This window comes from Podarcis raffonei, chromosome 9 (assembly GCF_027172205.1).
Source record: "Podarcis raffonei isolate rPodRaf1 chromosome 9, rPodRaf1.pri, whole genome shotgun sequence".
NCBI classification, from domain to species: Eukaryota; Metazoa; Chordata; class Lepidosauria; order Squamata; family Lacertidae; genus Podarcis; species Podarcis raffonei.
The window spans coordinates 41,949,849-41,970,267 of NC_070610.1; the positions used below are offsets into that span (position 1 = coordinate 41,949,849).

The following is a 20,419-nucleotide window of genomic DNA, read 5'->3' on the forward strand; positions in this document are numbered from 1 at the left end:
GAAGCTGCACCCCACCAACCATATGGCTGGTGGGCATGCAGCTTCCCTCCCAAGCATCTGCGTGGATCGCTCTCCCGCAATGGCATGGGGGAGAGTTGCGCCCCCCCCCAATAGCTGGCAGTGCGCAGCTACGGCCACCCCAACACTATCCGTGGTAATTTGGGGGCACTGGGCGGATATTTGCACCCTGGTACCGCATCTGCTGAAGACGGTCCTGGTGTCTGTCTAGTGGGCTATTTTGCACCTCCACACTGCTTTTCTTTCTCTTCCACATAAGCATTTGCTGCAGAACTTTGGCCTCTTTCCCCATCTTGCCTTGTAGTAACCTCACTCGTAATGTAGCCTCTTTCCAGTTTGCTTTCAGCATATTATTAGAGATACATGTAGTTTTCCAGAACAAAAAAGAATTGTGATTCCTTGCTTGGTATTTTACCTTATAATACAGTACCGTATATTATTATCTAGTCCAGATGACATTCAAATAACTGGAGTTTTGTTTGAAAAGCATCGCTAAAATGAATGGAGAGCTGTAATTTAGGAATGCATAAATTGGAACAGAAAGAGAAGCGAATTTCCAAGGCAGATTATTTGATGACCTCCTGACACCATAGAATAGAGGCCCTCTCATAGCTAACATTTTAGGAAACTGAAGGCAAAATTACTTTCTAAAGGCTGCGTTGAAAGTACATTTAAGTGCCCAAGAGACACCTCTGCTTTGTATATTTTGATACATGCAATTAACACACCGTCTTTTTCTGTGTATAAGACTAGGTTTTCCCCCTAAAAAAATAATGTCAAAAATTAGGGGGGCATCTTATACATGGATATATCTCCCCACATTTTCTTAAATTTGAGTCCCCCAAAATAGGGGGTGTCTTATGCATGGGAGCGCCTTATAGATGGAAAAATATGGTAATTTGGCATTTCATTTCCATGACCACTGTAGGTATCAGATGCAGTTCAGGGACACGTTGTTGGTATATTGATCTTCCCATGTCCCCTTCCTCCTCCCAGACAGATGCCTCTGATGCTCATAGGGCTACTTCAGCCTAAATATTTCTGGCTGTCCTGCTGTATGTGGAAGTGGAGGAAAGATAGTCAACATTAACAGTTTTGATGACTGCATTTCAAGTTGGGGTGTAAGAGGGTTTTGCTTTGTTAGAGGTATTTTTTTCTGGTGAATATTCCTTTCTGGTATGGTAGAAATGTAGTCATGGAGAGTTAGCACAGCAAAGTTTGGCGTTTCATTAGTACAGCTCTGCATGCAATGTTGCTGCATCTGGAAAGGCAAGTTTAGAAGAGGTGTGGTTGTATTACACCAATTTAGAATTTCTGAGCCAGGCATCTTCTTCAAAGGTCACACTCTGACAAGTTTGTGTTTCTAATGCCATAAAGGGTGTAACTCAACTGAGTCAGCAGCTACTTGGAACAAGTTGTTGCTGTGTGGAGAGATAACTTTTGCTTTTTGAAATACTGGTTCATCTTAAAGTATCACTGGTAACAGATTCCAGAAGGCTAGCTAGGTTAGTCTGTTGCAGCATAAACAGTGTCTCCTTTAAATACAAAATTCAAAGGCAAGAGGAACTGGTTGCTGGTTGGTTGATTTTGCAAGCTCATTTAGAGAACTCCTTTTTGCACATGACAAAGACATGTTGGGCTCTGGTGCACAAAACTATGCTTCATGGTATCATAAATCTGTCAACATTTTATAGTGGCATGGGACTTTGTTGCTAAAAATAATTTGTTTGTTTTTTTCTTTTCTATTACGCACAAATTGGGCAGAATACCATTTTTGTGTGTGTGATGTTATTGTTTCCAAGAGACATCTGTGTTATTGTGGTGATGTTGGTGTGCAACCCATGGTGTCTAATGTAAAGCTTTTATCCCAATGATTACTGTTATTGTTGCACGATGTTGAAATGGGTGAGGGCTTATGATTAATGTGATCCTTTTAATAGTGTGCTGAAACCACAAACTATTCAAGCTTGAACTAGTGTTTAAAAGCTAAACTAATCAGGGTAGATTGCAGCTAACACTCACGAAGCGCAATACATAATTATATACACTCAAAGGAATATTGGTATACAATGGAAACAGAAAGTATATAGAATATAGAAAGTAAAAAATGTTTACGACCCTTATTTGCAAACTAAAGTTTAACTGGAGTTATAGATTGAATTGTGCAAGAGGTAAAGGGCCAAGAAACCACCCAATGACTCACTCCTGTGAAAGCCAACTCAAATCAATCACAGGGCTGTTTAACCCTCTCGGTCATCATGGGAACATCAACAGATGTTTTGGCATAGTTTTCTCCCCTGTTGCTTGGAAATGAGCAGCTCCGGTTTGTAAGGCTTGTGTGTGTTGTTGTTGAGGGGAAAGATCCTTTCGTCTGCATCACAGGATCTGATTTTTGCCTGGAGCTGGCAGACCGTACCATTTGTGATCGATGGTGAGAATACCATTTTTGGGGGGTGTGGCAGGAAGGGAATCCTGTAAGAAAATAAGAAAACACATCTGATTCTAATATAGCCTGCTGCCTGTTGTGCTACTTTTCTGCTTGCAGGGAGCTGGGGGTTCAGTAAAGGAGCATTCAAAAACATTGTCTACTTTCAATGTTCTACCTCCACTGTCAGAGGTAGTATGTTTCTGAATACCAGTTGCTGGAAACCACAGGAGGGGAGAGGACTGTTGGATTCTGCTTGCATGCTTCAGCAGAATGGTGGACTCAATTGGTCATTGGCCGGATCTAGCAGAGCTCTTCTTTGTTGAATGGTTTATTTAAATGTAAAGGTTCATCATTGTTGCACCCGATGTGTATGTCTTTAAGGGGCCAGAGCAAGGGCCAGAGTAAGATAACGAGACCCAGCTTTACAGCTGTGAAGCATAGCAGGTGCTGCTGAGTTGTATTTGATTAAGGTGTGTCAGCATTTGGGTGTAGGATATAAGGAGTAGCACCTAACTCTCCCATTACCCTGGGGGATGGGTTGGTGGTTGGGTCTGGTTTGGTTGTTAATGTATTTAGTGTAAAAGGAGTTTTTGTTTTTCTTATTAAAACCTAGTTTAAGTTATTTTTGAGTCCTTTATTTTTTAATGCATGGTCTCCCCAGCAAGCTCTCTGCGCTACTAAACTGCAAATAGCCAACATCTTTGGTTATGGGCCCAGCTGCTGAGTGGATGACTGCATATTTTTGGACTCTGAGAAAGGTTTGAAAACTCCTTCTCCTGTTAGCGTAGTTCTGTGGGTCTGGAAGAGTTCCAGAATGGTTGACCGGGTTCCTGAAGCTGAGAAGGCTCTGGTCTTCCCACAGCTAACAGATGAGAACTATAGTTTATGGTCTTTTCGGGTGGAGGCGCTTTTGACCTCTAGAGAAGTATGGACCTATGTAACTGATGACCCTCCTGACCCTGTGACTAATGCTTGGTCGAAAGGAGATGCAAAAGCCAGGGCGATAATTAATTTGGCAGTCAGCGACCAGCAAGTAGTCTATATAAGAAATAAGAAAACTGCCAAAGAAATGTGGGACAGTCTTGCAGCAGTGCATGTTAGAAAAGAGTCAGCATCTGCATTGACGTTTTTCAAGCAGTTGTACCAGACGAAGTTGCAGCCTGGTGGTGATTTGGCAGCACACTTGAGACGTCTGGAGGCAATACGCGGCGAATTAATTCGAAGGGACATGGACATACCTGATATTCAGTATGTTTTTATCATTCTTTGTTCCCTTAATGAGGACTTCGATGGTATAGCTAGCCAGATATCTGCTGTTCCACCAGCACAATTAACTGTGGAAGGGGTGACGGCAAGATTAATGGGCGAGTTGGACAGAAGGGAGGCTTGTGCCATAAGCACTCCTATTTCCAGAAGTAATGAGGAACGCCATATGCAAACTTGTGGTGATACAACTGCATTTAAAGCTGCAAAGCGTTGTTGGTTCTGCAGTAAGCAAGGACATTTTGCAAAGGACTGCAGATCCAAAAGAAAGCAAAGTACTCCCAAGCCTGTTTCTGTTCATCAGTCACGGTTGTCAGCCCAGCAGCCGACATCGTATAGTAGAGACAGAAACGAGCCGCGAGTTTTCCATGCTAGGACAACAGATCGTAAAAGACTTAAACGTGCCAAGTGGAAGTCTTTTGTTGTGGACTCAGGAGCATCTCAGCATATTTGCAACGATCGAAGCTTGTTTATTTCTTTCGAAGAGGAAATTGGTAATGTACATTTAGCCAATTCACAAGTCTTGCAGTCGCTTGGCAGGGGTACTGTTAAACTTGACTCTTTAAACATCACAATAGCGAACTGCATTTACTGCCCGTCAGTGGACAATTTATTGTCAGTAAGGTGCTTTGCTCGTCAAGGCATAACTGTGCGTTTCTTAAAGTCAATGTGTGAGTTTTTCGATGGGAACAAACGTCTATTATATGCCCGGGAATCTGATGGTTTATATAGACTGTATTTTCGCACCTACTCACAATTGCCTATAAACTGCAGAGCAGCACAGTCAAGCCAGGGGTTGAGGAATGTAAGGCCTCATTCCGGGTGTGTCCATGAGGCACACAGAATTCTGGGACACCTGAATTTTGCTGATGTAATTAAGACAAAGAATATTGTTAATGGCCTCAACTTAAAACCATGTAAATTCTTTATGCAATGTCTATCCTGTTGCAAGAATAAGATTAAGGTTGCACGCAAGGGTAGGTGCTCAGATAGGAAAGTAACTGAGCCATTTGAGCGTGTACATTGTGATTTAGTTGGGCCACTCCCACCATCATTAGGAGGTTCTAAGTACTGGCTTACTCTGATAGACCAGTATAGTAGATATTGTTGGACTTATGCCATAGCTGAGAAGTCCCAAGCATTTGAGAAGTACAAAGTTTTTTGCAACTGGGTAAAAACGCACTTTAACAAACCAATTAAGAACCTGTTTTCTGACCGGGGTGGGGAATTTGTTTCTGAGGATTTTGAGAAATTCCTGGAAGCGCAGGGGACTACTCATGAGTTATCTTGCCCCCGCAGTCCCTGGCAAAATGGGCTTGTTGTGCAGCGAGACCTGCAGGCAGGGGTTAAAACGTATCTGCACGATGCTAATCTGCCCAAAGACTTTTGGGCTGAAGCGCTTAATGCGTTTTGTTATGTTAGAAATCGCAGTTATCATTCTGGTTTAGATGTCACCCCCTATGAGAAGCTGTTTAAAAAACGCCCTAATCTGAAATACCTACGCATTTGGGGTTCAGATGTAATTATGCATTATCCCGCTAAGCAGAAATTGGGTGAACGTAGTGTCCAGGGAAAATTAATGGGCTACCAGCAGGGGGCGTACAGAATTTACATACCAGCAACTGGCAAATTTCATATTACCAGAAGCATGATACAAACTGTAAATTGGAATGGAGTTGCTGTCTTCCAAGATACTGATGGTATAGATAATACTGAGGAAGAAGAGGAAGCAGCAGCAGCAGCAGGAAATGGTGCTTCTGAATTAATGGAAAAAGACAAAAAGTCTGTTGAATCTGATTTGTTTGATGATTTAAAGTCACAGGCACCCGAGGGGAGGTTAGATTCTCTTGACTTTTCTGATCGTGAGCTTAGCTTACAGGCATCTCTTCAATCTGACAATGATTTACAACCTGAAACTAGTGGTTCACTTAGTCCCATTAAGTCTGAGGAGTCTGACTCTCCTTCTGGACTAAGACGTTCAGATAGAAAGAGGCAGAAGCCACAACGTTTTGCAGATGAACATTTTAATACTGTGTATGCCAGTAAGGCAGTTTTTGAGCCAAAAAGCTACAATGATGTTCAGAAATTACCTAAGCAACAAGCTGCAAATTGGTATAAAGCTATGAACTCTGAGATAGCTTCTTTAAAAGAGCATAACACTTGGTCTCTTGTACCACAAACCCCAGATATGAGACTTATTGATTCAAAATGGGTTTATAGAGTTAAAATGAATGACAAAAATGAAGTTGTAAGGTACAAAGCAAAATTAGTTGCTAGGGGTTTTCAACAAATTCCAGGCGAAGATTATGATTTGTGTTATTCACCAAGCGTAAAATATGAAACAGTTAAGCTTTTGTTAAAAGATGCATCACAATGTGGAAAAGCCCACTAAGCAATGTTTCTCTGCTCTTAAGAGAGTGGTAATGTATCTTAAACACACCAAACATTATAGGTTGCAGTTTACAACAAGTATTGACAAAGGTTTTGAAATTTTCTGCGATGCATCTCATGCAGTGGAACAAAATAATTGCAGGGGTGTGTCTGGTATGGTGTTTTGTTATAACGGTTGTCCATTTGAATGGAAGTCCCAGACACAAACCATTATTTGTCTCTCCACAACAGAGAGTGAATTATGTGCATGCGTTCAGGCCACTCGTGATGTAGAATGGTATCTGCAAGTATTTGCAGACCTACAGATGCAAGTAACACTACCAGTAAAAGTTTACCTTGATTCCCAGAGCGGACTTGCTATCCTGTGTTCAGAGACCAATACGCAGCGCACTAGAGTCTTAAGGTTACGTTTACAGTTTGTAAAGAAACTAATTGCTGACGAAATGATTGTATTTGAATATGTTCCAGGTGACAATCAAATTGCGGACATTTTTACTAAAGCACTTCCAAAGGTTACACATGAAAGACATGTACAAAATATGCTTTATGTTTTTGTTCCACAATGATGAACCGCAGGGGAAATGTTGAATGGTTTATTTAAATGTAAAGGTTCATCATTGTTGCACCCGATGTGTATGTCTTTAAGGGGCCAGAGCAAGGGCCAGAGTAAGATAACGAGACCCAGCTTTACAGCTGTGAAGCATAGCAGGTGCTGCTGAGTTGTATTTGATTAAGGTGTGTCAGCATTTGGGTGTAGGATATAAGGAGTAGCACCTAACTCTCCCATTACCCTGGGGGATGGGTTGGTGGTTGGGTCTGGTTTGGTTGTTAATGTATTTAGTGTAAAAGGAGTTTTTGTTTTTCTTATTAAAACCTAGTTTAAGTTATTTTTGAGTCCTTTATTTTTTAATGCATGGTCTCCCCAGCAAGCTCTCTGCGCTACTAAACTGCAAATAGCCAACATTCTTACGTTCTTAAAATGTGCTACTGCACTTTCAGTCTGAAGTGTTGCATTCCATTGTCCCATCTTAAGAATTCTAGCATTAATTCTGTTGCATGAGAGAATAGTGATCTGGCAGACCTTCTGCTCACATTTAGAGCAGGAGATTTTTTTTTAAATCTCTTCCCGCGTTTTGGAATACAAAACTGAAGTTTATTTAAAAGGGAAGGCACTGACTGTCCCAGACTCTGTTGCTCTTCACTCTGGCGACAAGGAAATTAAAATACGTTTTGCTTGTGCCTCACTTGTACAGGGGGAAATGGTTAAGTCTTTGGGATCTGTTATTATGTTTTGGATCTGGTTGCTTTTCTCCTCCTTGAGGCAAAGAAAATAAAAACTGAACCTAGTACTGAACAGGCCTAAAATAGGACTTTTATCCTTGTAAGATAGATATGGAATTTAAATTTTAAGTCCTGAAATGACGAGGACATCAAGAACTCATAGGGGTACAGAGGTAGAACAGTGAAAGAAGGATTTTTTTATTATTGCCTTCTCCATGTGAGGTCAGGGGGACCTGACACACCAAAGGTTGAGTAATTGTTATTGTAATAATGGGGGGAAATAGCTCTCTATTCCAAATTAAGTAAAGAGACTGAGGCTGCCGGTGCTCATTATCTCAGAGCAATCCCTGCCTTATTCCTAGGATTTATCCCTGAGTATGATGTCTTGTTTCAAGCTGTTGCATACCCCATTAAAATACTGGTTTCCTGAAGCAGCAGGTTTTAAGATTGGATGCATACAGCTTTTCCAGTACCCAGTGGAACAATCCCTACATCTTTGCTGGGGCTTTCCATAGACAGTTTTGGTCAGTTTGTGAACTTCGCTCCTATAAACAGGTGTTGGCAAGCTTGAGCTCATAAAGGAGCCTTAGCACACCGGTATAGGGGAGATGGAGCCCATTGTTGGAAAGAATAGTTCTACATAGTTCCATTTTTCCTTGCACCATATCCTCTAGATTTTCCATTGAATACTTTTTTTAAATTTCCCATTAAAGGAATGAGGGCTTTTGAAGGAAGTAGTAAATGGAAAATGTCATCGTAGCTGGAAAAAATGACTTTGAACTGCAATCAACCACACTTGTTAAAATTATCAGAAAGAGATAAGATTGGTCTTCTTTTGGTATTGTGCAATGATTCCACAGTAGTTTCCCTACTTTTATTTACTTCAGTAAATAAACTAGAATTTCAGTTCGCTACAAAATGAACAATTTTATAGGTAGTGATAATTAGGGATGTGTGTAGAAGAATTCCCTCCTGTTTTTCTGTTACCTTTTAGGACAATGGGTACTGATATTTTGTTTTGTTTTGTTTTGTTTTGTTTTGTTGTCTTCTCCTTTTCAAGCCAAGGCCCCCTGTCATCCATTAAAGCAGCAATCAAGAGAAGTAAGTATACTTTCAGACTGCTTTCTACACCTTCTGAGCAGGTGTCTTAACTTTTATGACAACGAAAATGATTGTAGCTTCATTAAGCAGATTGCAAATGCATTTGTTTTGTCTTGTAGTTGTTGAGAAGTAGCTGCCAAACTAACATTTCTTTACCTGCACCATGGCTTGAAGTTGTCTTGCTTCCACAATTAAGATAAATACTCAAAGGACTCAGCCAATTAGTCTGAACTGGAAGTGAAAGTTTCCAAACTCCTCCTCACTGCTGTGCTAGAGAGGGAGGAGAAAGAGGGAGTGTACAAATTCAGGGGTTCTTAAGAACATAAGAGCCTAGCCAGACTGATCTTGTCTCACATTATTTACCCACCATGGCTCACCACTGTGCCTGTGGGAAGCTTAAAGGAGCACAGGCTGCTAAGTTAAAATGGTTGAAAGGAAAGGTCTGTCCCTCCCTGCTAAGCAGAATGGTTGGCTTCTGTTGGGAGTCCAAGAAGGCAAGGGTTGGGTGGTAGCTTGTCTAGGCAAGCTAATGGAATGTCCTTACTTTCTCTCCCCATCCTAAGCGGCTACATTAAAGGCCATTTTCTATTCTTCTCACCAATGCATGACAGAAAGTGGGAGCAATGCTGCTCCACTTCGTTTTGGCTCGACATAAAACTATCCTCCTACTTCTCAGGCAATGTAGAACAGGCTTCCTTAACCCTGGCCCTCCAGATGTTTTGAGACTACAATTCCCACCATCCCTGACCACTGGTCCTGCTAGCTAGGGATCATGGGAGTTGTAGACCAAAAATATCTGGAGGGCCGAGGTTGAGGAAGTATGATGTAGAACTACATCAGGAGCACTGTTACATCAGTATTTCGAAAAGTCGCTCACATACAGGCTAGACCTGTTTGTGGAGTTGGGAGAAGAAGGTTCTTCCAAAGAGAGTTTCTTCTCCTTCCAAGGAAGGAAGGAAGGAAGGAAGGTAGGAAGGAAGGAAGTTCTCTAAGTGCCTGCCTGCCACCTCTCCCAGCTGTACGAACAGTACTCTGGCATGAGTAAAGATGAAGCAGCTCTGGCCAAGAAGATTGAAATACGACCTGTGCCATCTTTAGTATGTGGGATGGGATCACACCCTACTTTGATGAATGAACTGCAGGCTAACCCAAGTCTGGCCAAGTTTGAAATGAAACTATCCCATTTTCTTCCTTTTCAATCAACGATTCTGAACTCTCCCGTTCTTTATATCAGTACTTCATTCTCTCTAACTAGCTGGAGTTAATGCTTACCAGGAATTACTTCCCTTGTTTCATTTGTTTTGTCTTGCACTAACCATATTTTGCATGTATCACAAATGTATTCCCCATGACTGATTCCATATAAAAACAACTTTTTCCAAACTTTTTTTTGCCTGTGTCCAAGAGTTACTCTAGTTTTTGGTCCCTATTATTACTCTGTAGATAGGTGGCGCTGTGATCTAAACCACTGAGCCTCTTGGGCTTGCCAATCAGAAGGTCGGCGGTTCGAATCCCTGCGACGGGGTGAGCTCACGTTGCTCAGTCCCAGCTCCTGCCAACCTAGCAGTTTGAAAGCACGCCAAAAAGTGCAAGTAGATAAATACCGGTAGGTACCACTCCGGCAGGAAGGTAAACAGCATTTCCGTGCACTGCTCTGGTTTCAGTGTTCCGTTGCGCCAGAAGCGGCTTAGTCATGCTGGCCACATGACCCGGAAAAAACTGTCTGTGGAGCGGACAAACACTGGGTCCCTCGGCCTGTAAAGCGAGATGAGCGCCGCAACCCCAGAGTCGTATGCGACTGGACTTAACTGTCAGGGGTCCTTTACCTTTACCTTTTTAGGTGAACTAAATACAGTTTCATAAAATTAGGTATCAAAATAACATATTAAGATGTATAGAAAATCCGGTATTAAAAAACCTATGTTTGCTACAGGATTCCTGTTCTGGATATTGAATAAATTGGCCTGCAAAGAACAATGTTTCACATTCCTTTTATCATGCATCAAAGTTCCTTTCCCCATGGATAATATTATGAACTGCCCTTTAGTAGCAACTGATATTGGTAATACTTAGATGCCACTTGCTTATACACAACTTAATCCATATCCCATAGAAATTAAAGACCATACTGTGCTGCTTTAAGCTAAGATGTGGTTTGGCTTGTTATAAAGTATGTGTCTGGACCCAGTTTTCTGGGAGCAGGTTCAGCATTGATTTGAGAAGGTTTGAATCCAGGAAAAATTGCAAAGTACCTGCTCAGGTCTTAAGGCATACTCTGAACTCCCAGCCTTCATCTCTTGATATCAATGCCAACCAGGCTGCAGAACAAAAACTAGAAAAAACTTCTGCTTCAGAAATAAGAGTATTTAGTATTTATTTGAATTCATATCCCACCCTTCCTGCCAAAGGAGCTCAGAAAACAGATCCACAACTTAAAACAAAAACAAAACCAAATTACAAGGCAGTTAAAGCATTCTAAAAATGGTTACAGCTAAAAACATTGCCCCATCCAGTGATATTTGGGTTGTGAGGACCAGTATATTTTAGCCACCCAATGCCTGGGTAAACAGAAATGGTTTCAAATACATCCTCAAAGTTAATTATGATGGTGACAGAAGCACCTCTCTAGAGATGGTATTCTGCAAATGGGGAACCACCAGAGGCCTTGCCGTGAGTCAGTGTCAACTGGGCAGTGCCTCCAACAAGGCCTGATCTGCTGCTCATTGGGTCTGAGATGATTGATACTGGGGGAGGTACTCTTTGAGCCCCAAGTCATTCAGGGTTTTATTCTAACACCTTGAATTGGGCCCAATAGCTCACTGGCAGCCAGTTCAGTGCTTTATAAGTCAACAGGTTCCTAGAATGGGCGATGTACAGTGTCACATCAAGCATAACATAGTCCCATTGGTCAGTGAGTATAAGGTTAAAGCGCGGCATAGAAGGAATGTTTTTAAATCCTCATCTAAATCCAGAAAGGCTTCTTTGAGACTAAAGGTCAATAAGAGAAGGACCTAAGGATCTATTGCTGATACCTGCTTGAAACAATCCTTTTATCTCCAGTGGCCTGTTACCATTCATTTGAATAGCAGAATCAAGCACAGCAATTTTGAATCATATTAGATAACTTTTTTTATTCCTGGGAACTCCAAAGCAAGGTCAGTTGAACCTGATGAATTCTACTGTTAAACCAAATAGGAAGGTTCTGATTCCTTTTGAGGTGGAGAAAGAAGCCCCATATATATATATATATATATAAAGGTAAAGGGACCCCTGACCATTAGGTCCAGTCGTGGCCGAATCTGGGGTTGCGGTGCTCATCTCGCTTTACTGGCCAAGGGAGCTGGCGTACAGCTTCCGGGTCATGTGGCCAGCATGACTAAGCTGCTTCTGGCGAACCAGAACAGCGCACGGAAACGCTGTTTACCTTCCTGCCGGAGCAGTACCTATTTATCTACTTGCACTTTGACGTGCTTTTGAACTGCTAGGTTGGCAGGAGCTGGGACCGAGCAATAGGAGCTCACCCCATCGCGGGGATTCGAACCACCGACCTTTTCATCGGCAAGTCCTAGGCTTTGTGGTTTAACCCACAGCGCCACCCGCGTCCCTTCTCATATATATATATATATATATATATATATATATATATATATATATAAAATATTTTTTCTAAATTTTAAAATTGGCAAATGATTGCTGGAGTGTTCCTTGGAGGCAGGGGGAATACTACAGTGACGTCTTTGTGTGACTAACGATAGAAACCCAGTGGATCTTTACTACTAGCATGGTTTCTTTCTTCTGCTGTAACCCCTTCTCTTTTTCCTTCAGCACTCATGAATAGTGCACATCAAATATGCCCCGTGGAAGAGGTATGTCTGCGCTGTCCTTTCCCAGCTGCTGCTTTGCTGATTTTTGCTGATCCATCTGCAGTGGCGTAATTAGGGTAGCTTGCTTCTGCACGAGAAGACCAAACTTGCTCTCTTAAATTCCACTGCTGCAGAAGCATCCTCCTGGTTAATTCTTTGTTGTATTATTTATATGAGACCTATGTAAAAGGATGCATTCAAGTACGGTTTAAATAATGCTAATAAAAATAGGTTGAGGTGAGGCTATAGCGCAGAGATGCTTGGACTATGTACAGCTCTCAACATCCTCACCATTGGCCGTGATGATGGGGCTGATGGAAGTTGTAGTCCAAAACATCTGCGTGGTACTATATTGTACCTGCTGTAGTGGGATTGTTTTACTTAATAAAAATGCATTAAAAACATAACTATCATTAACTTTGTTCAATATTCGTGATAGAACCTGATATATAATAGAGCTGCAGTGACTGCAGGGCTCCCTCTCTGTCTTTTGAGAAGAAGAATATTAGGAGGAACTTCTGAAGAGTGGGAATGTACAGAGCAACACACACTCTTTTTAAATTTAGAAGTCTGGATTAAAATGTAAGCACCCCAAATTCTGTGATTTCCAAGAGGGAATTGTGAATTTCATACAGATACCCTCCATTTAAAGCATTCTCTCAATAATTTAAATGATGGAAAGCAGTTCTGGGCACACATACTTTTGCAATTAAAGATTTTCTCTCTCTCTCTCTGTCTCTTGGAAATTAATCTGGCTTCCTGACAAGCTCAAGAGATCTGTATGCTCACTGGACTGGAGCATTGCTTCTGTATTTTTTCATAACCTTGTTGTTCAAGCGTGCAGCCTTGTCTTTTAATACCGCGTTACAAAACCAGTTTCGGATTTAACATTTTTATGTTGTCCTCCAAACCATGAGATGTGCTTTGTGAAAATTCTTTTAATTTCACTCGAGATGCCATTCAAGGACTAGCCTTAACAAACATATTTTATGTTGAATTTAACAATCCCTGTGAATGATTTTACTGATAAACAAATTTCACTACAATCAGTTTCTCTCGAGTAATTTGGCAAGAATTTGGGTATTGAAATATAAATGTTATGCCTGTACTAGACCAAATTAACTGTTGACGTCTTTTCAAACTAGCTTCTCGGACATCTGGCCACAGTGAACAGCAAAGAGAGAGAAGGTAGGATGTGATAATTGATATTTCATTCAGTTCTCCTGGTAATAAAATGTGTTTGAGAATGTATGTCTAATCCTGCTTTTGTTGTCAACTGGTCTCTCTTTCTCTCTAATCTGTGCTCGTGTTTCTTTATCTCTCTCTCACAAACACATTTGCCTTGTAAAATTTATTTTAAACCTGTTACTCTTCCAGTAGAGTATGCACTGGACTGAATTAACTGAAAGTATGCCTCAGTGTGTAAAAAGTTGGCCCTGTTTCCTATGCTGAGTTCCTTTGGAACTCCCCACTGCTCAGATTGTGTTGGCTGCTTCCTGATGCATGCTTCTACAACCTTTTGTTCCAGATTAATGACATGGAATTAACCAGGAAGAACCTCACCTGTTCCTAAACCTGCCACTTGGCAAACATGATTTTAAAAGGTTGTGGAAAATCATCTTTTTATCCATCTTTCTCATCTGCAAGTACAAAAGTGTGCTAAGGGACAAATAATCTACATTTACATGTTTTGGTTTTATATTCCCTTGACTTCTCACATTTTCCTCTTTTCCTTTCCTTTCCTTTTCTCTTCACTTACTACTTTCCTCCTGTTTACATACCCGAATGTCACAATATAAAAACTTTTCGTTGTAAAACTTGAGCTGTTCCATTGTTGCCTTAGCCTTTATAGCAAGTGCAGGTGGTTTTGTTTTGTTTTTTCCATATGAGTTCATAGGAGGACTTACTATCAGTCAACCAATATTTTAAAAGAACAATAATTTTGTAATATTCATAATAAATCATTTTTCTAGTGATAATATTTTAAGCTGCAGTGCAAAGTAATTCCTGCGCTCTTTAACCTGTTAATACCATTATGTGATGCTGTCTGTTTTCATCCTGTAGACTCCGTTACTCTTCTTAAGTATGAAATACATAATTTGAAATGCAAATACTTAATATTATCATGGGTGGTTTATTAGGAGATAAATACTCTGTATATTGCAGGGGTTCATGAGCATGCAATGAATTCCAGTGTGTGAAAAGAAGTACTGAAATCACCCTCCGTAGGCTCTCTTTTGGTAGTGTCTAGATGTATCATTGCCGAAGCCACAAAATAGTTCTCCAAGAACCATAGCAACAGATGCTCTTAAGCCCAGATAATTTGCTTTTAGAATTCTTATGGTCTTTCATGGGTGGACACATCAAAATGTATGGTAATCAAAATGACAGAGGGCAAAGATTCGAGAACTCTGTTGATATCTGTGGAGTTCTTGGTTATTTGCAGAAAGTAGGAAACTGTTTCCTGCCAACCTAGCAGTTTGAAAGCACATCAAAGTGCAAGTAGATAAATAGGTACCGCTCCGGCGGGAAGGTAAACAGTGTTTCCATGCGCTGCTCTGGTTCGCCAGAAGCGGCTTAGTCATGCTGGCCACATGACCCGGAAGCTGTACGCCGGCTCCCTCAGCCAATAAAGTGAGATGAGTGCCGCAACCCCAGAGTCGGCCATGACTGGACCTAACGGTCAGGGGTCCCTTTACCTTTACCTTAGGAAACTGTTGTTTGATAGACTGGGTGCCCAGAGGGGTCCTGTGCTGAAGATCTACATAAAATACATCTCCAAATTACATCAATAGCCATTGGTTTAATCTTTCTTTTTTACCTTTTTCAGGCGCCCTGAAATCACAATAGTTGCAGCTGAGCCGCTTGGGCCATCCTCCTGGTTTCCTGGTGGAAATCATGTCCCTCAGCAAGGGCTAGGTTTTCAGTCGTCTCACACCCAGGCCCCTTGGAGAACAAATGACCTTGTTTCAGCTGAGGTGAGGAAGTTGAGGGTTTCCCTCTAGGCTGATTTTAATGTGGTGACTACGATACGGTGATATGACTTCAATATCAGAATTAATAATTATCCTCAGTGCTTGGGGCATGGGACAGATTTGTATGCATGCAGAAATGCTCCATTTGCGAAACAAAACCATGCCATGTGGAATTTGCATGTGTTTCTTTTGCAGCCCCCTTCCTATGAGCAGGTAATCAAAGAGATCAATCGAGTGCAAGTCAACACTCCTAGCAACAATAATGCTTCCAGTGCTGTTAATGCTAGATGCACCACTACATCTTCAACACAGACTGACTTTCCAGAAGAGATAATCAGCAAATTGCCAGGAACAAATGTGAAAAGTAATCTGCATGGTCTCTGTGAATGCGAAAGCACTCCAGGTATATAACTCTTAATTGTAGCTGAATTACATTTAAAAGCAGCTGCGTGGGTTCAGCTGTATGAGGCAAATCCTATTATGAGGTGTTCCCTAAAGAGTTGTTGGAGATCCAGTTCAGACCAATGCAGTATCTCTCTATGCGTGTGTTGCATTGCTGTGGTTGAGTTTTCACAACTGGAGCCCATTCACACAAATGACTTGCATGTGAACATGCGCCGACAAGAGCCAAACCACTGCTCACAAAAACGAATTAATGGCATCACAGGGGGAAAAGTGACATAAATAAATGTGATTAGTTAAGATGTAGCAGAATTAGGGATGCCACACAACAAAAGAAAGCTTAGCTGGTTAATATGAATTTATTAGTTGCTAGATTAAATTTGCATATAGGTGGAAAACTATTGTTCTGAAGGAAGAAACCTATTTCTTTGTTTTTATGTCTGTGTTGTGTTAGGCATTTTCTTGAAAGAATAGCCTTCCCTTCCATGTGAGAAAATGCAGAATGCCTCTTTTTAGATGGTGTTTGCAAACTGCAAGTGGCTTTTTAAAAAATAAGATATTGTATCTTTTCCCCCTCTAAAATTTGTCCAATGAATTGGAGGTACCATTTTGTTTTGCAGCTGTACCAATTCCTCGAAAGCCACCTAGACCTTCATCATCTCTGCTGATCAGCAATCCTTCCAAAAATGAGGAACTTCTAGTTGTGTTGGAAGAGGAGCAGGCATGTCAGGAGAAGCCTAATGCTGTAATATGTCCTGTTCCAAAACCAAGATCAAAAGGCAATCTGAAACCTTTTGTTAGAGATACTCAAAGCAACGCACAAGACAATCAGGAAGAAGCAAGCCAGTCAAGGACTGAAAAGGACACACCGGCAATCCAGCTGCTGTCCTTACTAGATGACAGCCTTTGGGACACTCATATGGACAGTATGGATAAAGATAAGAGCCAAAGTAGCATACTATCTCGGATTAAAGCTTTTGAATCGCAAGCAAACACCGAAACAAAGAAGCCAGAAATATCTCCACGCTCCATAGGCCCCAAACCCATAATAAGTGCAAAAAAACCTGTGGTGGCCCCAAAGCCAGTGGCCAACAGAGCTTCAGGTGAGTGGGATTCGTGGCCAGAAAGCAAACTAAAGGTCATTCCCCAGGAAAGGCAACCACAACCTCAGGAAGCTGGGAGCAACATAACCAAGCCTGAATTGCCAAAGAAACCAAAATCAGGCATTGTAAAAAGCAGTAGCAATGGACTGCTTAGTTCAACAAGCCAGTCAGCTTCAGAAAATAGTAATGGACAGAGAAAATCTCCCATTCCTGCTCCTCGGCCACTTGTTCCCAAGAAGTCGGTTTCTTTTGAAAGTCCTGCTCTTCCTATGCTTCCACTAAAGCCAATAAGTGCTACTCCTAGGCTCTCTGTAGCTGCCCAGTCTAATGCCTTTCGATCCCTGGCGGAGCCCTCTGCAAGCAGCCTCTCAGCACCTCCAGGGCAGGGCAAGCCACCTGCGGAAGGAGATCTGATTAGCTTTGATGATGATGTTTTACCCCCTAACTCAGCCGGGACTCCTCAGGAACTTACGCCGTCAGAATCCGGTAAGATTTAAGAAGAGGGAAGGATTTCCTATAAGAATGATTACAGTTCTGAATATGCATGCCTGTTTTTATCACAACATTGGTATGTTTGGGAAACCTATCAAATCAAGGTCAAAATTCATTCATTTGAGCTGTATACAGGTGAGTGTGTCTGCCTAGAATCTGGAATTAAAGTTTGATTCCATAAGCTTGCAGGCTTTTAGGGTAGTGGAACTGAAACATTACCAGTAAAATAATATTCTCCTAATGTATTTCAACTTCATCTCAGGCAATGTAGATATGGACTTGTACCTTTAGTATATGTTTAAAATAATTTTGCTTTACAATTCCCTAAATCATTCTTGTTTTAATTTTTAAATGCAAAAAAGAGTATTTCTGTTCTTTTTCTCTATTTTTATTCCTGTCTTCTTAAATTTTATATGATGTTATTCAATATAATCTTGTATTTATTTGGCTCCTGGCATCAATGTTCTTGGTTATAGGAATAGATTTCAAAAAACAGGGCTACTGGAACATTGGCATAATAACTGATCTATGATGGATGGTTTCAAGAATCAGGGCTCATAGAACCATAGATTTGTAGAGTTGGAAGGGATCTCGAGCGTCATCTAGCCCAACCCCCTGCAATCCACAAAAGCATCCATTACAGATGACCATACAACCTCTGCTTAAAAACCTAATGAAGCCCACAACCTCAGTTTAGCAACTAACGTTGCTTTCCTGTACATTTATGTAGTGGTTATATATATATTGTACTGAAAGAAAGCTTGAGACCCAATACCAAGTGAGAATTTTGCCTTGGGACTGGGAGCTGGTGTTCAAAGAAGTTTAGAGTGTGAGTTGCTAAATACACTGAATAAATAGCATATATGTGTATTTAATTGGGAGTGCCCAATTAAAATTACCCTTGCTTGTAAGAATGATTGTGATAATGCGAGACATTTGAGTAGATTTTACACACACACACACACACACACACACACACACACTTGTAGTTAGAAACTTTAATGCATTTAGCCTCTAGAGATTTATAGCACAAGATTTGCAGGCATTTCTTTGCATGAGGATACATTTGTGTTAAGTATAAAAGTGCCATTACATGTTGATCTTTTGAGAGATCACTTTCATCACATGTCAACAGTAGTGATCCCTCCATTCAGAGGAACACGGTTGATATGTTTCATAATTTTTATATTCGGTGCGTTTTGAGAATTTTTATGTGTGAAATTACTGCTTTCTGGCTCATACAAAAATCTAAATGCTGCTGAAAGGTTCAATGAAAGGAGAAATATAAGAGATAGGGGGAGAAGACCCCTACTTTCCCCCCAGTGGGTATCCAAATGTGCCTAGTGAGATATGCAGTACAGGAGAGTTCCGCAGTTAATAACAAAACCCCAAACCCTATGGTGGCAAAAGCAAAAAACCAAACAAACCCAAAACACAGTCCAACGAAGACTGAGCATGCTCAGAAGCCATTGAATGTTGAGTGTCAGCTGCAAAATAAAAACAGGAAAACGGCCAGGGCTCAGAATGGAATGTGCTGCTTCTTCCCATTACAGCAGTGGTGGAGAACCACCAATCCACAGTGCAGAGTCCCGATTTGGCCCACCAGTCTGTTTTTCCAAACCACGCTCACCTATATCACACTTGACATCAGGTATGGGATGGGTAAGGATGTGGCTGCGAAAGAACAACCAGGAGCTTAAAGTTAGTCACTTAGAGACCTTTTGTAGTAAATGACTAATAAATCAAGTAGACAATAGTAGTAGCAGCCGTAGTAGTAGTATGTACCTTCCAAATAATAATAATAATAATAATAATAATAATAATAATAATATGCACTTCCAATTGTTTCTTGGGAAGTGGCACTCTTTCTTATTTGAAGAAACATACAGGACAAGATCCAGTGTCACGCCAGCAAACGAGAACTTTCCCCACCTCCCAACCTGCTTTGGAGGGTCCCCTAATGCTCTGCAGCAGATTTTAGGGGTGCACAGGAGGGAGGGGACATTCTATTTACACATCAGATGCTGCAATAGGATCTTGCTCATAGTTTTCCAAATACTTTATAGGGGCCATATGGTTCCCCTCCCCCAATAATATTGTGTAGATTTCATGCAGAGAATGTGTTTTCAAAACTGAAGGGGGGAGGCTATTTTAGCTTCTTGCCTCATTTACTACTAAATGCTTTCAGTTGTGTGGGTTGTAAATCTGCGCTGGTAATAGGGTATAGTTGTCACAAATGAGTCTGTATTAATGATGTTTAAGGATTGTGTGTTCTTATTATGTCCTGTGCAGTGAATAAGTAGATGGAATTTTGATGTACTACAACTTCCTTTCCTTATTGCCTTAATGAGGCCTTGGCAGATTACAGCAGGAAATGAACTGTTAATGGTTTTTTGTATATACTTGAAACCGGTACCTTGAGTCTAATGGTGTTTTTTGTTTTTTTTATTGCTGTACTTCTAAATCAGATTAAATATGGAAATGGAACATGCATCGCAGAGCAGTGTACTGAAGGAGAAAAGCCATATGCACCTTCTCTCATCATAGTCAGCATATATTTTGCAGAGAGGTGGTGACTAGAAGTCTTGGGCACCATGGTTGTGAAAAAATTAAATTGTGATATAATAATTATTATAATACTGTGGGGTTATTGTTTGTGCTTGTTGCTATGCATAGGGCAGGGAGCTCAGTGTGTCTTGCTCAGCAGTGGCAAACATGTGGTCTTCCAGATATTGCTGGACTCAAACTGCCAATAGCCCCAGCCAGCACCGCCAATGGTTGGAGGTCATGAGAACTATAATTCAACAACATCTAGAAGGCTACAGGTTTCTCCATTTCTGATCTAGATAATGGTGCCAAAATAGGAATAGAGCACACTGAAAGATGGTAGGATATTCTGCATCTGTAGTCTGTAGGAAAGATAGGAAGCACCTTAATATCTTATAGAAATGTGGCAAAAAGCATTTGGGGGCGGGGAATACTTCTTAGGAAAATTGCATACTGCCCCTTCTTAGTCTTACACTGTGCTCTCAAAGCTTCATACAGTAATAACCCTTTGTTAGTAAAGGTAGTCAGCTCCAACCTGTGTGAGGTTCACACTCC

At 41.1% G+C, this 20,419-nt stretch overlaps 1 protein-coding gene and 1 long non-coding RNA gene across 6 annotated transcripts in view; one reads left to right on the top strand and one right to left on the bottom strand.

The window, feature by feature from the left end:
• SH3D19 (SH3 domain containing 19) overlaps positions 1–20,419 on the top strand; it is a 66,013-nt gene that overhangs the window by 21,420 nt on the left and 24,174 nt on the right. For 3 of the 5 annotated variants that reach the window (XM_053403129.1, XM_053403128.1, XM_053403127.1), the window contains exons 3-7: positions 8,442–8,482; positions 13,491–13,533; positions 15,176–15,323; positions 15,516–15,723; positions 16,343–17,311. In XM_053403129.1, the coding sequence (XP_053259104.1) occupies positions 8,442–8,482; positions 13,491–13,533; positions 15,176–15,323; positions 15,516–15,723; positions 16,343–17,311 (1,409 nt within the window). Of the gene's footprint in view, positions 1–8,441; positions 8,483–12,307; positions 12,349–13,490; positions 13,534–15,175; positions 15,324–15,515; positions 15,724–16,342; positions 17,312–20,419 lie in introns of all 5 variants that reach the window. The other 2 variants (XM_053403131.1, XM_053403130.1) reach the window with 1 other exon arrangement.
• On the bottom strand, positions 246–9,419 carry LOC128420996 (uncharacterized). Its single transcript, XR_008332200.1, has 2 exons — positions 8,639–9,419; positions 246–2,490 (listed from the first exon to the last, which is right to left on the bottom strand). It is a non-coding gene; the product is annotated as an uncharacterized LOC128420996 (long non-coding RNA).